This window comes from Rhinichthys klamathensis, unplaced genomic scaffold (assembly GCF_029890125.1).
Source record: "Rhinichthys klamathensis goyatoka isolate OS25496 unplaced genomic scaffold, OSU_Roscu_1.1 h1tg000387l_1, whole genome shotgun sequence".
In the NCBI taxonomy this organism is placed as follows: Eukaryota; Metazoa; Chordata; class Actinopteri; order Cypriniformes; family Leuciscidae; genus Rhinichthys; species Rhinichthys klamathensis.
Genome location: NW_026606891.1, coordinates 2,219,748 through 2,234,522, shown reverse-complemented (window position 1 = coordinate 2,234,522; position 14,775 = coordinate 2,219,748). Strand labels below are relative to the sequence as shown.

General features: G+C 36.3%; 1 protein-coding gene across 2 annotated transcripts in view; it reads right to left on the bottom strand.

Moving 5' to 3' along the window:
• Positions 1-10,811: 10,811 nt before the first annotated feature.
• msrab (methionine sulfoxide reductase Ab) overlaps positions 10,812-14,775 on the bottom strand; it is a 29,205-nt gene continuing 25,241 nt past the window's right edge. The window contains exon 6 of one of the 2 annotated variants that reach the window (XM_056234099.1): positions 10,812-11,144. In XM_056234099.1, the coding sequence (XP_056090074.1) occupies positions 10,971-11,144 (174 nt within the window). In that variant the 3' untranslated portion in view covers positions 10,812-10,970. The remainder of the gene's footprint in view (positions 11,145-14,775) is intronic. The other variant, XM_056234100.1, reaches the window with a different exon arrangement.

Genomic DNA, 14,775 nt, shown 5'->3' with positions numbered 1-14,775 from the left:
TTCCAAATACTCATCATTCACAAATTTCTACGCATCCCCAGCAAATGTTCGTTTTTAAATATTTTGGCTAATCTGATAATGCTTTCAGCATGCCTTCTGACCTAAAAGAGTGTAGAACTGGTAGCTTGTTGTTTATCATATTTTACTATAAATATGTTATAAATAAATAAATTCCCTAGTTCTTCAGTGACCAATCAAGTGTATTACAGATGAAACCATGCTTGCGATTCTTTGCATGTAATTGCTAATGTGTGTGTGTGTGTGTGTGTGTGTTTTTAATTGAGTACATACAGAATGAAGATGAGGCACTTTACAATAAGCCTCTAATGTTTAATCTTAATTTTTATAGTTTTAACATTTCAAGTTGTATAAATTGACATTATTAATGTACTATGAATGAACATGGATTAACAAACTAAAATCTATTTGTAAACTACATTATAAGTACTGTAAAAAATATGTCCGTTGTTAGTTTATGATAAAGGCATAATGTTAACAAACTGAACCTTATGGTAAAGTGTTAGCAATGACTGATTGTCTGTGTCAGAAATGAAATTGCTATTATTATAGAGTGTGTGAGAACTAGAAATAGAGATTAAAAATCAGTAATGTTGCATGATTGTGGGTTTAATGAAAATAATCATTTGGGGACTAATATTTGGAAAAACAATGATTCATGGATAAAGATTAGCATTTAGGGATGGGTTAATCTAAAGTAATTATAGTTAGGTTTACGTGAAAAAAAAACTATACATGCTCATTAACTGTGTGTGTGTGTGCATAGAGGTGGCAAGGTGCAGAGCAAAAGCAAATGGAAATGAGTCACTGCGGGGCAAAGTAAGATGCTGTTTTGGAGAAATACACTTTCTGCACCCGTTCTCAACCTGTCCTTCGCACAGAAACCCACACACACACACATACATGTACACGTACAGATACAAACACATTTGTCTGTCCCACGCAGTTGAAAGCTACAGTGATGTTCGCCCACGCAGTATTGCATACTGCGCTCTGCGGCCTGCTGCAGTGAGTGTGTGTGCAGTGAAAGAGCCCTGTTTAACCGCAGTAAAAACAACATCACTTCTTTGTGCTGATATTAACATCTTGATACCTTTTACAGGGCTAGAGCGGATCGCACAACAACAGGATGCCCAGGTTTGAGATCTGCTGAAAAACAATCTGCTTTTCAGCTCGAACACAACACAAAACGACACCTATACAGATCGGCACATACCTGAACATTCACAGGGTCTCATATAAGCCCCACCCACAGGAAAGACAAATCACAAATGAGATCTTTTTTATATCGCAAGTGTTTTTCCTAGTAACAATGACATTAGGCAGAGCAAATTACTTACATTTCTTGCTTTTTCTCCTGAGTAGAAGACATCAACCTCACATTTGTCTCTTCTGGAAATTAGGAGAGATCAATAAGAAACTCAATTCAAATTAGGATCAAAAGTTAAAATATGTTCAAAATAAGGTTAATAGATGCATTGAACAACAGCTGTTACTTCTAGGGTGGTGCTATTCAGAACAAGAATGGCTTTTATTTTAATGTAAGAAAGTAGAATTACAATGAATTGAAATTAATATAAGTGTAATTTCTAACTAAGAAAAGTCTGACAAGACAAACCTTGACAAAAGCCTTGAAGTTTGAAGGTTTAGGCCTATAGGGCTTTCACCATATTGATAAATTAACTTCCTCTTCCTGTCCAGTTCAACTTCCTGTCAGGTGTGGCCAATTGAATTCAAATGGGGTTATGCGCAACAAACTTCTGTATTTTGTAAAAAAAAGAAAGAAAAAAACACCTTCAAAGGAGCGAGCACAGATGAGCATAAACAACGTCAATTGTATTTGCAGATTGAATCCTAAAAAGTATATTGTCGTGAGTTTGTACTGCCGTTAATGTTAACATTTTCTCTGACAAGCAGATGCAATGAGATCTGTTTTCCTGTTTGTTCATGTGACGTTCAGCTTAAAGCCTATTCACACTCATGAATTGAAAGGGAGCCACTCATGAAAGAAATACAATAGGCCTACACTTCTATTAAAGGGACATTTTCATTTTAGAAGAAACATCTAAGACAAAGTTCATACTCAAGTGAAAGTGAATGAGTGTTTTAACTTTTGATTGAACATCTTTCTCTGGAAGGATCTGACAGTTTGAACATGTAGGCTATACATGAATCAGTCACCAGAACAGTGGATGGGGTTTCCGCCAAAGGATATTACACTATCACTGAATAAACACGTTGAATTCATTTTTGAGCAATAAAACGTTCAGTGGTTCTCAACCTTTTTGACTCCAAGGCCCCCCATTGTCCACAAAAATATTCAAAGGCCCCCAATACTTTTCCAGTGGTTCATGATTTTCAAGTATAAAAAAAAAAAATGTTTACTCACAATTTATACCTGATAAAATATTTTAAAACTTGCCATAACTAGAAAAATGTATATTTACGGAGTTTATTTATTTACATGACAAGATACATTATTAAGATTTTATTAGTTTACATGACTTTTCCAAGTCTAGAACTCTAGAACTTGCAACTTTAAAGAAAAGAAAAAACATGAGGATGAGGTGACTTAAAAAAAAATCTTTATTTTTAGTTATTTTAGCTCATTTACTTGTTGTTTTTCTTTATTTTAAAGTTATATTGAGGCCCTCTGGTTGAGAACCATGGGTCTAAGCAGTTAAAAAATTCTCTTGTGCAAAAAGAGCGTTATTGCAACTCAAGAAAGAAGATAAAGGTTCAAACTCTGCTCCTTTCAGAAGTCAGCTGAAAAGTCCAGGACTGAGTTTTATCTACGATCTGAAGAGTTTGCTGATGTTCTAATGAGATTAAGTTTGTCGACGTGAACCAGAAAACCCTGTTATCTATCACTCTCACATTTCTTCTTCCTGTTTACTCATCAGTTGATGGGTTGATAGCAGTGGACGAAGCGTTGCATTGACCCAAATGACTACAAAAAGCTTTATATGTGCCTGTGGCCTTTCTCAAAATACCCAGGGGTCTAATGGGGATGTGAACTATAGACTCAAAGGTGCGTCTGTGCGTAAGCGAGCGAGCGTCTGTGCGTGAGGGTCAAAGTAGGCTATAATTGTGTGTTCGCAGCTGTATGTGAGTGTGTGAGAAACGGCCACAGCTGAGAAACCTTCTAATGGAGCAATCACGCCTGGTCGCGAGAGCGCGTATGTGTGTGTGTTGAGGGCACACTGCTGTCTCTGTGCTGCCCAGTAAGCTTCACTGTTCTCCGGGCAGCACATCTGCGAGATGTGGGCGGTGTGGAGCACCGGTGTCTCTCCCTCTCTCACATTCTCTCTGCCTTTATTTTTTTCTTCTGTTCTACACATCTTCCCTTATAGGGATTTCTGACCTCTGCCCCTGTAGTAACAGCACCACCCACCCCCCTCCCTCTCTCTCTCACACACACACACACACACACACACACACTCTCTCTCTGGGGTTGGGAGGGAAATATCAAAGTGTGTCATCGTGTCCGGTCGCAAAACACACGTGCATGTGACTGGCTGGTGGCCTCATCACTGAGTGACTCTCCACTGCACCTGTGTGTGTGTGAGAGAGACCCAAGACAGGAAACACAGAAATAACTGCCGAGTGTCTTCATCCTGTGCTGAAGTGTGTGTGTAAGTGAGAGGGAGGAGTCAGACACTTGCACCTGGACAGTTTGGCTCTGTCACACTCACTGCCTTCATACTGTTGCACAAAGTCACCAATATGATCAGAGACAGAGGGAGGAATAATACAGACACAGAGAAGAGAAAGAGTAGCTGATCTTTTGTAGGCAAGGTCCAAAATTAACTTTTGGCCTCACCTGCCATTGACTTGAAAAAAATTACTAAATATATTTTTAAGATATATTTCTAGTCCTTGTGTATTTATCATATATATATATATATATATATATATATATATATATATATATATGACAATAATAAGAACACTCTACCGCACATTGTTGACTTTACTCTTTTATTTTATTCATTCAAAGCGAACTTTGATAAACTTTAATAAATTATATTATAAATATTTATTATAAATAAAACACATCAACATAATTTTGAAATCAATAAAAATAATAATTATAGGGTGAATTCTGATTAATTAGGCCACTTTATGACATGGATATGCCTCACAAAATGGCCCAGTTTATAGCATATAACGTATAGCATATAACGTATAGCATATAACGTAACATATAACGTAACATACAACGTAACATACAACGTAACATACAACGTAACATAACATATAACGCAACATATAATATAACGTAACATATAATATAACGTAACATACAACGTAACATATAACGTAACATATAACGTAACATACAACGTAACATAACGTAACATACAACGTAACATATACAATAACACAAAACAGAACATTACACAAAAAAATTACACATCATAACATAACCTAACACATATTATCACATAATATCACAACACGCACATAACAGACAACAGATAATGTAACAAATGTTTTTAGTTAATTTTCTTAATTTTGGAGCCTGTCTGTACACTAACAGCCACATAAAGAGCTAAAGAGAGCTAAACTGCTGTCCCACATATAGTTCATTTCATTGAGATACAAGTGAGGCCGTTTTTCCATCAACACACTTTTTCACCCGCTGATCAATCAGATAGGCAGGCAGCAGTAACCACAAGGGGACATACCCAGAGTCAAGCTGATTTTTATAGCGATGCGGCACATACAAGCCAGAGAGAAACATGTGCATAAATGCAAAAAATATCACCATCATACCAAAATAACCTCATGAAGGGGGGAAAGGGGAGTAAGAGAGAGAGAGAGAGAGAGAGAGAGAGAGAGAGAGACAGAGAAAGCAAAAGAGAGAGAGAGCACCTGCAGCACGGTCCACACCTACACACAGGTGTCAGGAAGAGATAGACACAAAGAGAAAAAAGAAAAGAAAAGAGAAAATAGAGCAGAGGAAATCAGACTGCGGTCAACAAAAAAGCTTTTTCTAGATTTGTCAGTGTGTCAGGGTGTGTGTACATGCGTGTATGTGTGTCTGGTTCAATGAACATGCCACCACACCTGTGTGTGTATGTTGGTAGATTTGCGGCTGTACTGGACATAGTAATTCAACTAAAGACATGCGATATACAGCGGTCCACCCACACACACACACACAAAATCCTTTGATTTCTTAAAAAATACACACACACACACACACACACACACACAATCCTTAGATTTCTTTAAAAATTTAAGCGAAAAGGGTCAGGTTTTGGAGCATTAGAATTTATTGGAGTTTTGAACTTTACGTTATTTTGATTACGTTATCATGCCAATTTTACAACACCATTGGACACAACTTTACAGAAATGCTTAGTAAGCATTTTTTTTCACACTAAAATCATGTTAAAGCACTAATTACTTCTCGTGGATATACTTTTGAAACAGTGCATATTTAAAAATGTATGGTTGGCCCCATTCACTTCCATTGGAAGTACCTCACCATAACTTAAAAAAAAAAGAGTTAAAATACATATATGTATGATATGTAAAGAATAAAAATGAAATATTCAAATAATAAAGCAATATAATAATATATAATGTAATTTAGACATTAATTGTGACTTAAGTGTACAAATGACTTTTTGTGACCTCTGTATGAAGATCAATTTACGCAGGAAAAAAAGAAAGCAGTTGTTTAACAAATCTTGGTAATCTGACCTTGGCCAATGTTTGTGTTGAACCATACATAGCAGAAATGTGTGTATGTAACCCCTATGCATGTCTGGCGGTGAAAACAGGTAGGTGCATATAGCACACACGTGGGAGTGTGAAGATGAATGTATCATTTCCCAGAAATCTGTCTGCTCATACAGGTGCTGTGTGAATCATGTGTGTGTCTCATCCCAGAGATGATAGATAACAGTGACATCATCAGCTGAGGAGCAGACGACAACACACCACACGAGGCTCCCAGAATCCTCCATTCTGACGGTTCTACAACCCCTTGACACAGTTTTAAACCATGTCAGAAATATCACTTAAACTTCACTCAAAGTCAGTCCATCAGTACTTCATATTCAACTTAATGAAGAGGTAAACAAGGGCAGTTACCACTGCTTAAGTCTGACAGATCAACATATATAATCATTGTAATTATGCGGCTCTGGTCAGGCCAGTCAGCAGATTCAGCTTATTGTCAAGCTCTTTTTCATTTTCTAAAATGAGCAGCTGACTCATGAGTAGCACTTTACACAGCTGAGGTGTGAAACCAGAATATTTACAATAACCCACTTAAAGCAGGTTAGAATAGTTCACACCAGAATGAAAATTCTGTCATCATTCTCCCACCCTCATCTCATACCAAACCTGTATGACATTATTTCTGTTATGGAACACAGAAAAATACATTTTGAAAAATGTCTTCTGGCTCTGGTCGTTTCTGCTCTAACTCTCCCTAAACCTTTAAGGCTACAACACCTAAATGCCCCCACAACAACCCAGAAAAACGTACCAACCATCTAGAAACCAACTGCCAACCAACCACATTTTTTTCCAGCTTTCAAGTCTCTCTTCAAACGACCCACGTATTTAAACTGGGTCTAGGCCTAAATGACCTTCACAAGCCTTTGTAAAGCAATGACAAATCTTTCTTTTCTAGTAATTTCTGCTTTTGTTTGGTGATGCCAATGGCACAGAAATGACACATTCTACAATTTGCCTTAACCTATTCAGAGATATGCTTTTTATATTTACATGTGCTGCCTCCTAGTGGTAAAAAAAAGACATGTGCAACTTGACGGCTCAATAAAGAAAAAGAAAAATAGTTGAATTTTCCCTGAATAATAATAATAATGATGACTGGCCATTGATCTAGGTTGTCTCTCTGCCTATGGTCTGTGTCACTGGGATAAGCTACAAGCTAAATTCTATTTTTACAATTGTTCGAAAGCAGATTAAAGTAAACAGTCTTATGTACACCTTTCCGAATGGTTATGAAAACTGGATTTCACAAAGCAAGCGTTGTAATGCATGTTACCATGAGGCAGAATTTGTCATTTGTATTTTAAATCAGGGGGTGATGTATTGGAATGCTGCAGAACTAATGTCCATAGAGATCAGCAATTGGCCAGAGCACATGGCAGCCACAGAGCAGATGCTCTAGAGCAGACAGTATGACAGATTTAGCTTCAGGAAATATCACTGGCAGAAGGTTGCTGCTAGCTTTGAAGCTCCAACTTAGACTATTGACATTTTGACAGGAAAATTCTATATCATTTTATACATGGATCACACATACACTTGCAAAACAGCACTCCCATGTTAAAAGAGTAATTCACACCAATCTTTCAAGCTTTACAAAAAGAACACAAAAGCACAGTGAAATAGTCCATACGATTAGTGCACGATACTCTTCTGAAGTCATCCCATACAATAGTTTTGGGTGAGAAATGGTGTCCTCCCTTTTAAAGCTTAAAAGCTATAGCCTATTTTAACTGCATGAAAAAGAGTGACCATCATTTTCTGTGTTTCAGTGTTATTTTAGTTTCATTTATATGCTATCATAGTTTTAATATTTTTTGTTTTCAGGTTAATTTAGTAGTTTTGTTATTTTTGGCTTTCGTTCTTATTATATTGTTCAAGTCCCCCTGCAGTCAATAATCGTATCCGGGTCATTCTACGGAAATGTCCATTTTTCTGTCCCTATAGCCTTTACAGAAATATTACACTTAAAAAAACACTTTAGAATTACAATTTCTTTACATTTTAAAATAAAACAATATGTTATTTGAACAATTACACCTTCTTGAGCCATCAAGTGGCAATATTTTATTTTTTATTAATTATATAGAATTCCAAACACCACAGAAGTGCTCGTCCCCACAGTCATGTACAGAGGGAAAATGCATTATTTTGAGGTCAATAACAGGTTTTTACACCATTTAAAATACAATAATGTATACATAACTATCTAATATATTATGTAAATGACACAAAAAAAACAACTAAATGCAGAATAAATATGATAAAATTTATAATGAAAGTAGTGGTCCCCTGGAGTTGTGTCACTGGTGTTACCGTTAAACCAAAATCTCTTATTTTGAAATAAAAATCACACTGATGACATCACTTGACTTCCTTCTTCCAATTTCCTGAATTTCTATGAAGAAAAGCCCATAATAAATCCTCTGTCTCTTTTCAGTTATCAGAAATATTCTCATTTATCTCATGATTTCATATGAAGCTTTTAGTTGAAGTCACTGGTATGACCTAATTTATTGTTAGGTAATTGTAAAAAAAAATAGAATACAAATGGATTAAACTACTTAATTTAGTTAGTATACCATGATTGACAACATGTGGTTTGATACCTTGCAGCAGCCATTTTGTAAAATGAATTTTTCATGAAAATTGTCACTGGTGTTACTGTCACTGGCGTCACCCTTCTTATGGGTAACACCAGTAACACCAGTGACTCCTATTTATAGATAAACTTTACTCAAAGCTATTCATTTAGATTATATGCCAAATGTAACAATTTAGTCTCATCTACTTAATTATAGTTGAAGAATAATGATATTTGGTCTTATGCATGTCATTGGTGATTCATTGTGTCACTGGTGTTACCGTCTTTTTTTCTGTCACATTAAATACAATGCCATATGTGACATGATAATAATTTTACATCCATTTAATTCTGCAACACTCAAAAGGTAAGATTTAAAGGATTGCATCATTACTAGATTTTAACTGGTTTTCAAATATTTTCATTGTTATAGCAAATACAAGGTTGCGCAAATGAACTAACCTCATTCAAGCACACTTTTAACAAACCTGATTAAAATAAATAAAACAATCACCTTATTTGTTGCATTATTATTATTTTTTGGTAACTCTGACTACATGTGCTGAAAAAAAAATTGAAATAATATTTCATAAAAACATTTAATATTGCCAAAGAAGTAAGGTAACACCAGTGACAAAAAAAGGTACATGCGATCTTTAAATAAATGCAAAAAAATATAAAAAATCATTAAGCTGTAATTTATGCATATTCATAAAGTCAAAGGGTAATCTAATAATGTGGTGTAAGTTTAAATGTTAGAAAAAGAAATACATTTTAAGACATCTTGCCATACCAAAAGTGGACGTTTCTGTAGAATGACCCATCCCTTAAAACTCATCTTTGATAATCAAAATGGCATATTTAAATGCTTTTTCCTGTGAAAACACTTTCTTCATGCCTTAAAATAGCTTAAATGTAACTACACAGTTGCTTCATTTTACCTGGACTCATGAATTTGCACATTAGTCCGAGCCTCCACTCACTCACACCAGCTCGGACTACCTCGGACGACGTGCAACCTAGAAGCTTTGCGTAGTTTCACTACGTGAAATCTCATTGCCCACAGAGAAGGAAATGAATAGTTGAATAAAGTCGTTATTTTTGTTTGTTTTTTTGCGCACAAAAAGTATTCTCGTCGCTTGATAAACTTAAGGTTGAGCCACTGTAGTCACTCGGACAATTTTAACGATGTCTTTCATAACTTTTGGGCCGGTCAGTTTCGATCCCTTAAAGGGGTCATATAATGGTACATGCACTTTTTCAAGTTGATTGTACTGAAATGTGTGTTGGCAGTGCTGGACACAACCATCATGTAATGATAAAAATCCATCCAGTGTTTTTGTTTTAATCTCCTTATATGTTTTCCCCTGCCTCAAATCGAGCCGTTCGACCGTGTGACGTCACACGGTCGGACGCCCCTCCCGCGATTGTTGATTGACAGCCGGGTTTCAACACAGACCCGCCCTCGCTCGTGAGCCAGCTGTCAATCATAGTCTGCGCGGAGTCGGACCGGCGCGGTCATTGTTGATATGCTGGAGCACTGTCTATGAGCAGAATGGCGTCTAAGCGATTGTGGTGTTCTGTTCTTGGGTGTAATAACGAACACAGCAGTCATTTTAATGTTTCTAAATCCGAACCGCTTAAGACGCAGTGGCTGAGTTTTGTTTTCGAAGGGAATATTCCCCACGAGCAACGTCAATGCTCTCATGTTTGCGCGAATCATTTCACACACCAGACTGCTTATAAACGAGGATCAGTATAAAGCTGGTTTTGCTAAGAAGCTGCTCATGAATAAAGGATCGGTACCAGATATTCGTGTTCCTGCTGAACCTCTAGAACAACTGAAGTGAGTGTAACGTTTTATTAACCTTTATATTAATATTTATATCTTTGCAAATCGCTTGCACGCTTCACGATGAATGAGTCTAAGGTTTACACTCAGGGTACATTACGGCATGTTTTCTATGTACGACGTTCTCAATATAATTCATAATCCCACGTTTATAATGAACAACGCGTTATGGTTATTGTGTTACAAATGGTGTACGCATAGAACAGAGAGGCGGGGTGAGCAAAGCTCATGATCATTTAAAGTCATATGCACTGAAACGGCGTGCTGAAAACAGAGCTGTTTTTGACCAGGTAAAATAACTGTTTTCTTACAATACTAATGAGAATTTTTAATTTAAGTATATTACAAACTTTTAATTTAGACCCTAAAGAATCATATTAGCTTGTACAAAAATGGCATTATATGACCCCTTTAAGAAGCCTATGGAGGAGTGATCTAGCTCTCAGATTTAATCAAAAATATCTTAATTTGTGTTCCGAAGATGAACGAAAGTCTTACGGGGTTGGAACAACATGAGGGTGAGTAATTACTGACAGAATTTTTATTTTGGGGGGAACTAACCCTTTAAAGTTTTTTTTATTTCAAGTGATGAAAATGTTTTGTTATGGTTTTAGATTACGATAAACCAGCTATTCAGAAGAATATTAAATATGACTTTCTTCAAGAAAAAAGGAACTACAAGAGGGTGAATAAATTATGACAAAATGTAAATTTTTGGTATCCCTTTAAAATAGCAGACAATTATGTCTGTGCCCTGAGTCAGAGTTCATCTTTTTCTCCTTCAAAAGAACAGGTGACACCTGTGCCCTTTAACCCACAGTATCCTTTAGGCACCTTGTGCAGATATTGCTGGTGATAGTCTTCAGCATAGTAGAAATCGGTGTGCTCTCGGATCTCTGTGGTGATCTCGCCCAGGCCTTTCCTCGCCAGCGCCTAGCAGAAGAGCAGAGAAAGAGATAGTAAATGATGACACATTCTTGATATCAAGAGGATAAACGTGATTGCTGTCTAGGGAGAAGGGAGAAGCAATTCGATTTGAACTGAAACAACACTTTCTTGTGTGTGAGATGTTAAAGCCATGGTGTCCAAAACTCTTTAAAAGGGACATGGTTGAAGTTCTGTCTCCCTCTAGGGGTCACTTCTGTAAACTCCAACAGCAGAAAATTGCTTTAGGTAGTACTAGTACAAACATAGAGAACAAAACACATTTAAACATCAATCACAGTATTTCTAAAGCTCACATGTCTCTAGAACAGAAAGAAAAGAGGAAAGAATTATTGTGCTGGTTTTTGAGCCATCACAACTGTCCTTTTTGAATTGTATGTAGTTTCAGATCTCAGTCACTAGGTGGCGACATAAGTCTGCTGCATTTACTCCGCTTCTGATTTAATGTCTAACAAATGCTGTATGTGCACCATAACATCCCAGAGACATCCTGACATCCTAACAACAGCCGGGACATAAACAAAACAAAGATACCTGTACAACAGCATAAAGCCAACATTCCCCATATGCTTTGAATTTCAAAATCTTGTCTGTGAAATTAATATTTTTAAAAAAGGCAAAAAGGTGAGAATGATCTTACTGGATTATTACATGGTTGCAACAGTGAACAGGAAGATGAAGAAAAGATTTACCCAGGTGTGTATAAAGAGTGTGTGAGAAAATTATGATTTATTTATAATGTAATTTATAATAATAATTATTATTATCATTACAATTACTCATAAATAAAATGCTGTTATTTTTGGTAAAGAAAATGTTCCGTAAAAAATAAAAATATATTAAATAAATGAATTAATTCAGGTGATTTAGGCATTTTTCTGTGGTTCTAATCTAAAGAGCACATCGGTTTCCTTTTCTTAAATTATGAATTAATTCCTCTGGCACATGTAAAAATATATATTTTTTATTCTTATTTTTTGGGGCTAGGCCTACATTGGCAGGTCAAGTACAAATCTAATGTACCTGGCCTGGATGGGCCAACAGATTTTTTTTATTTTTTATTGTTGAGCCCTGTTTATGACCCTTTAAATTGAGCACATTATTTCAAATAGTGTACATTAAAAGCAGAGGAAGTGTAAATTTGGGGAAATTGTATGTGTGTGTGTGTGTGGAAAAGGTGACAGAAACTTGGCGCTGTCAAAGCTCGGTGGTCTGTGTCTCTCCGGTGGAGGAGAACATTTCTCTGGACAGTCAAGCAAAAAGAGAGAGAGAGAGAGAGAGAGAGAGAGAGAGAGAGAGAGAGAGAGAGAGAGAGAGAGAGAGAGAGAGAGAGAGAGAGAGAGAGAGAGAGAGAGAGAGAGAGAGAGAGAGAGAGAGAGAGAGAGAGAGAGAGAGAGAGAGAGAAAGCGAGGATATGCTTCATGTGACTGATGACTCAACTAATGCCACTAACACAAGAGGGTTTCTGCATCCTTAAACACACTCATGTTATTATTAGTCCAACTATTTTCTGGTGTATATACTGTCTTCAGTATAGCTTTTTCACAACCAGAATTCCCTTAATATTCCCATCAGATTGAATTTAATTTGGGTTTCTCTGTGGGCCATAAACTCACCTTATAAGACTATTTACACACACACACTCACAAATCTGCACATGCGCATGCTAACACACACAGTCCCTGTGTACGTTTAACTGCAACTGCTTGTCCTACTTTTAACATAAATAATGAATATTAATGCAGCTCTTTCTATGAACTAAAAAGCTATGCTGCAAAATATCTGAATATGGAAACTGTGACAGTGTTTTAGCTTAGCTATCTTGTTTATCGTTTCTGCTTTAGACTATAGAGTCTCTGCTAAAAGCTGAGATATATATCAGAAGCTGTAGTTCTGCTGCACAAATAGAAAAGCATGTGTAGGTGTATATATACACATCTGTATGTGTGATTCACTTTAGGCTAAACATTCAAAAGGAGATAGAATAATGTAAAAAAAAAAAAAAAAACAGTGTAAAGGCCAAGGCTGTTCTGTGCATTTATGCACATCTCCACCCATGTTTAGTTTGCATGTAAGCATGAGTGTGTGTGTGTGTGTGTGTTTGAGTCTGTGTGCATGAGATATAGTCAGGAATCCATTTTGTCATACTTGGCTGTTCCTGCATTTTGTGAGAGGGAATAAGACAGCGGAGGGTCATGTGACCTGTGAGAGGAGACAGATCAAAGTGTGAGAGCATGAGCATCTATATGTTTAAGATTACATGACATGGAACAGAGAGAGAGAGAGATTTTGTTTTTAGATAGAGCGCTTTTGGGAACCTGAGCTAGGCATCACTAGCGATTAGCGTTTTGGAAGAGAAACTTGTCTATTTAAGCCAATTACTACTACATTTATGATTATTACATGGTTCTTTTTATTATCAAAATCTGCTAACATGGTCGAAATGATAATTAAATCGTTTTCAATTATTATTAAAGTCAGAACCAAACACCATTCAAAACACATTTGGTTTCCATAAACTGACGTATTTCACAATGAAACAGGATATTCCACCCGAAAAAAAAAAAGGGAAATTGATTAGATTGTGAATTTAATCGGTTAATGTCAGCTAAAAAGAATTTTGCATAAAACTTTTTATTTTGTTTTTACATGGGTTATAAAGGGAACAAACAAAAACATGACTAAAGAAAATAATAACGAAGTAAAAAAAGACGCATATGGGTGCTACATCAATACGGTCTATTCATTTCATAAAAAATGCTTTTTACATAAAAATCTTACATTTTACTAAATTGTATTTTGATAATAAGTATTATGATAACATTTTGAAGTGGGAATAACGATAGCATTGCACAAAAGACGAAAAATATAAATATTCTAATACATAATGTAAATTTTGACTTTAAAATGATTTTTTTATCCCATTTGTGCATAGCCTTTTTCTTTAAAAAAACCCTCATCTCTCCACATTATTTGATATGGGCCATGAAAAGAACATAACATATCCATTATAAATAAATAAATGAATAAAATGTTGATGTCTGCACCATAACACAAGCAGATAAACAAAGAAAATTCATAAACTTCCATTCAAATCCCCAAAATAACTCCTCTGAGAAAGTGCTTCACTGCAGCAGAATTGTACCTCCACTCTCTCTTCCTGCGTCTCGCTCTCTATCACTACTGAATAAAAACTCTTTGATGTTCTGCAAATTCCTACATTTTATTACAGCACCCCTCCCGTCCTCTCCTCATCCACGGCATTTAAAAGAGCGTTTCTTCCTCTCCCACTCCTGCTTTTCCTTCTCCCTGACTGCCCTCACTGATGGCAGAGTTTTGAGAGACTCTGATGGAGTGCAACTCTCAACGGGTGCTAATAATTCATTTCCTGTCTGCATGTGATGTCGGTGTCTGATTCATCACCTGAGTTTGACCTGATGGAAGAGTCCTCAAAAAGGCCTCATCAATCTCTTCACACTCATCACGTCTGTCTTTCATTTCACTGTCCCTCTTTAAAATGTTCACTATCCACTGCGACACAATCAGTTGTGCTTTTCCGTAGTATGACGAACACGAACACACACGCACATTCCTCAATATTTTAACAAGACTCTGGGCT